This window comes from Bison bison, unplaced genomic scaffold (genome assembly GCF_000754665.1).
Source record: "Bison bison bison isolate TAMUID 2011002044 unplaced genomic scaffold, Bison_UMD1.0 scf7180017862383, whole genome shotgun sequence".
Classification (NCBI taxonomy): Eukaryota; Metazoa; Chordata; class Mammalia; order Artiodactyla; family Bovidae; genus Bison; species Bison bison.
The window spans coordinates 18229-23128 of record NW_011492955.1 but is presented as its reverse complement, the minus strand read 5'-3'; the positions used below and the strand labels follow the sequence as shown (position 1 = coordinate 23128).

Here is a 4900-nt window from a genome sequence, read left to right as displayed (position 1 = left end):
CATGTAGATCCTACGGGGGTCTGGATGGTCCTTTCAAATTGTTGATGGTGTGTGAATGGATGTGGAAGCACCTGCACCTGGAAAAGAAGGCAGAGTGACTTGGCCTGAGCCAAGGCTGCAAACTCTAATGGCAGCTGGCCAGGTAGGTTTAGCACATAAGCCTCAGTCCTACATGATGGCCGTGGTGAGTGGAGCTACCGAGCGGCCAAGGTATGCCCACGCACCCATCCAACCTTAGGAGTGCCAAGCTGCTTGATGACACTTGGGAGGGGCCTAATTGGGATCAGAAACTCCCTTCCCCCAAGCTTGCCCAACAATGGAGGGATGAAAAACCATCCCAACAAGGCCCCTGTGGCAAGAGGAACACTAAGTAGCTGCAGGGTTGCTGGCCCCCAGTGGGTCTTCCTATAAAGCATTGTGACTACCAGACATCTGAGTACTGGTTTATCTGTGCCTCTCCATCCCCCTCCTTTTCCCCCCCTTGATTCATAGCATTGATGTTTTAAGGAACCCAAAGATTTACTCCCAAATCCTGAACTCCACCAAGCTACTACACTCAGCTTCATGCTCTTCCCAAGTCTCATTTCTTTGCCCAGGACTCTTTTGCATTCCACCAAAGTGCTGGTTTCAGACTTAAATAATCTTTAAATGCTTCCCCAAAGGCCAAAGAGGAGGAGAAAGACATAAGCAGAAAAGGGGGGAAGTTACAATCAGTAGTCTCTGGAGATACTCAATGGAACACTCAAAGAGAAGCTTGAGTACTTTCAGGCAGTCCTGGTGGTGGTGAAGGACACAGATTCTTTAGGTTAAGGGAGGGTCTTAGTGGGGTTGACAGAGTATTATTGAAATCATATTTTTCTCCTCTCTTCTGTACCTATTAAATAGCTCCCCCCTCTTTAGAATGAAAAATACAACTTATTTGAATTTTAAACTGACTAGGGTAGATCTCAGGGTCATAGATTTTCAGAACTGAAGGGAATGTAAAGGTCACTGAGTCCCATCTCATTCCCAAGTCCCCTCTATGCATGCTCACACCCCCAGAGCAATCCCTTCTCTCTTTGGACCAGCAGAAGGTTTTTCCTTGAATGGGAATCCTGCCTTTCCTCGAACTTCTATGTTATGTGGCTGCACTCCACATGAAAGCCTTCAATAGAGTTGAAGGCCATGATGGTGCTCAAGTTTGCTCTTCTCTTGGGTAAACATCCCTAGCTCATTATCATATGATACAGTTTTACATCCTTTCACTGTCCTGAACAAGTTGGTCATTTTTCTTAGGATGTAGGTTAAACCTAAACTCCAAACATTACCTGGACTATAAGCACAAGCCTGAAGAATAGCAACTCTGAGTTTTGTCAGACCCATTTGCATCAGCATTTACTGGGGTATTGGCTGGAAATGCAAATTTGGGGGCCTCACCAATGCTACAAAGATTCAGTTTTAACCCACCCACCCAGTAATTAAAACAGCAGAGTCAATCTGGGGAATTATTCATCTCAGAGCCAGTGAAAACAAGAATAGATCTGATCTGTGGTCAAGATCACACACCCTTCTTGACCACAGAGCACTAGAACACTCCTCCCAAGGAGGAGAGCCCGGCAGCGGAAGAGGAGGCTGCTAAGTTGCTCTCTATCCCTCACCTGATGAGCTGCTGCATGGGTGTTCCGCTTCTCATTGATAATCACGTTTGGCAAATTCTTGTCTTTCCTTGGAGGACCCTCAGGGGCTTTAATGAGAAACCTGGAAAGCAGAACAGCAGGGTGTCTGACTAAGAGCATTAAGGACTTAGTCAAAAGGGCAGAGAGGACACATGAGGGTGAAGTGGGAGAACCTGGTGCTCTTCTAATGGGGTTTCTTTCCTGTTCTTACCGGCGTCTCTTCTTGGCACTGGGCTTCAGGCCTATACCACCCCACTCGCCCCAGCCAGGCAGAGTCAGGTCCAGGTCCTTTGGCTTACTCGCCTCCACAGCTTCCCTCTTCTCTTTCAAGAAATCTCTGATGACATCATCCCCAGCAAAAGCTTCCTTTATTATCTGCCTTTGATCTCTCTCTTCTTCATCTTCCTGGGAAGAAACAAGAACAGTTACGGCTTGCCTTCTGAGCCGAGGTTTGTGGCAAGATGGTTGGTTGTGACATTTTAGCGCCCTCTAGGGGGAAGTGCGGAACAACGACGGTCTTGCGCTACAAACCAATCGGCAGCCAACCAAGCTCTGATCTCTCTAGGGTAAATATCCCTAGCTCATTATCATAGGACACGATTTAAAACTTTCAAGAAGGAAGCTGTAGGGTGGAGGAAGGAACCAGTCAGTGTCAGGAGGGGGAGCTCCAAGTGGGCCTGGCCAGAATGTGGGAGTCCTTCAGTTTATATCCCTGAAAAGACAGGTGCCAGGGCTCCTCACTTGAGCAGTTTCAATGACTTAATCAGGGAGCCCCAGACCATTTGAAATCCCACTGAGTAGAGCAAAACTCACTCACCTTTGAGTTGTCCTGCCTGGCATCTGGCCAGAGGTTTGAATGAGTCCCTCTGTCCTGTGAGGGCTTTAGAGTCACCCCAGGGAGGATGTGGTGGCTCAGAATTTAAGATGAGGGAGTTTCAGCGGCACTCACACATTTTCATCTATTAAGCTGTCGCTGGGACCAGCCTGGCAATACTACTCCGGACCTCTCAACTACCGCCATGTGCCCCCCCAGCACAAAACTTTCGATTCTATTGCTCGTGCAGGAAGGACACTTTCCACACCAGCTCTGATTCCCCCCGTGACCCTGGCTCTGCTCACCAACTCCTGTACGGTTGTGGGAACTGCCAAGGACTTCACGGAAGGCGATTTTGTGGTTAGGAGGTTCTGGAGATCAATCATTTGCTCCTTCCTTTTCTTCTCCTTGGGGGCGCCAATATGATTACTTAGATTCTTCTCCAACTGCAGCCCTTCTACTGCAGTTCTGGGAAGCTCCTCGTTTTCAACACACCCTTCTCTGCCCAGCTCCTCCAGCTCGTCCAGAGTCCGAGCTCTCTTTGGCCTCTGCAGCAACATGGGCTCCTCTTCCTCCCTGGCAGGTTCCTCTCTCTGAGCTGTCCTCGCTGAACTCAGTTCTTGCTTCCCTGACTGATGGTTCTCCGTGCTGAGTTTCTGACACAGTGCCCTCAAATCGGACAGCACCTCCTGGCTGCTAGGATCTGCAGGAAGCAATGAAAGGTGTCAGAAAAGTAAGGTGGGTGGTGTCTCACAAGCATTTATTGACCTCTTGCTGGGCATGGGGCACCAGGGGAGACAGGCTAATGACGACAAATGGGTAAGACAAGATGCCATTCATTGGATCTCCTGGTGAGTTCACTACCTGTCAAGTCACAGGCAATGGAGTTTAGGACTTAAATGCAGCATGTTAGGAAGCAGATGTTCTGGGTCCTGTTCCCAGCTTTGCCAGTGACTCTGTATAAGTAGAGCTGTGGCTTAATTTGCCCAGAGAGTAGGCTCTACTTGGGAGGATCACTCCAAATTCCACATTTTTATTAAAAAAGCTGTTTTAGCAACTGGCTTCTAAAAGCAACTTTGTTGTCATTTATTGAGTTGGCCAAAACGCTCAGATTTTTCTACTGCAGCTTACGGGGAAAACCCGATGGAACTATTTGGTCAACACAATATTATTTGTAATTTCTAAAAACTGTGACATCCTATTTGTAATTTACATTGTAATTTTCTACTTGTAAAAACTGTATCCAGCATTGTTTTGTTTGGGGTCCATGCCTTCCCACTATTTTAGGATACTATTTCCCCAAAGTTTGAGATCTTTCATATTTATCATCTGTATGTGCTAAGTTGCTTCAGTCATATCAGACTCTTTGCAACCTCATGGACTGTAGCCTGCCAGGCTCCTCTGTCCATGGGATCCTCTAAGCAAGAATACCGGACTGAGTTGCCATGTCCTCCTCCAGGAGATCTCCCTGACCTAAGGATCGAACCCACATCTCTTATCTACCTTCCATTCCACAACCAACTATTTGATATATTTCACTAGGGGTCTGGGAGGAACCATCCTGGCCCGTGGCTAGTGCTTTCTACAATCCTCTCAGAAGTGACTGCTTATAATTACTAACCCTCGAACTCTTTAGCTGAAAACCCCAAGTAAAGGTCCCCCAATACATTCTAAACAACAGATCTAAAAAAAATTTTTTTAAACCATGGAAAAACAGAATCTTGTTGTCATGTAAATGCATTCATTATTCTTATAGGAAATATAATTGGACCTGAGAATCTAACCAGACCAGGTGATTTCTGAGTGCAGTTAGTTTCCTGAGCAGGCTTTGTAACACCCTGCTTTGTCCCCAGAATGCAAACTCCAACCTGCCTCAAGGGTGCCAAGGTTGCTAATACATATAATATGCAAATATATATAATATGCTCGAGTCTGAGCATGGGCTAACAATTCTAATTTACCCTGTACCTTGTAGTCAGTCATTCATTCCTATCAAGAAAGTCGCACCCCACATCAACATATCAACCAGCATTAACAGAGCGCTAAAAATGCCACTCCTCCTCCCCAAACAAAGCAGACAACTGCAGTGATGATCTGAAGACATTTCATAAGATCTCAAAATACACCTTCGCGCCTATGGGTGTGAACGATTTTCAGATTTGCCAGCCCACCACATGCACCGCTCTCTGGCTTGCGGGTCCCAGTGATGTCAACTCCCGCCCCTCCTTCAAGGATGGCGCACTTCTGTCTTTCTGAAGACTGAACACATACTCTAGAGCCATGCGGATGCCCGCTTATGAAATGCCTTTGAAGAAAAACGGTCATTACAAATGTATTTTCTCTTCAGGGACCCATGGCACTCTCTTGAAAGGCCCTAGAGCCTAATCTCTGCAGCGCGGGTGGGCGGGCACAGTTTTCCTCTCAGTTGGCC

General features: G+C 47.0%; 1 protein-coding gene across 1 annotated transcript in view; it reads right to left on the bottom strand.

Annotated features, from left to right (window-relative positions):
- Window positions 1-4900, bottom strand: part of LOC104983394 (U3 small nucleolar RNA-associated protein 14 homolog A-like) — a gene marked incomplete at both ends in the record, with an annotated part of 17263 nt that overhangs the window by 2748 nt on the left and 9615 nt on the right. Inside the window, 4 exons of the mRNA XM_010832849.1 lie at window positions 7-77; window positions 1638-1737; window positions 1867-2060; window positions 2775-3188. Of these exons, the coding sequence (XP_010831151.1) occupies window positions 7-77; window positions 1638-1737; window positions 1867-2060; window positions 2775-3188 (779 nt within the window). The remainder of the gene's footprint in view (window positions 1-6; window positions 78-1637; window positions 1738-1866; window positions 2061-2774; window positions 3189-4900) is intronic.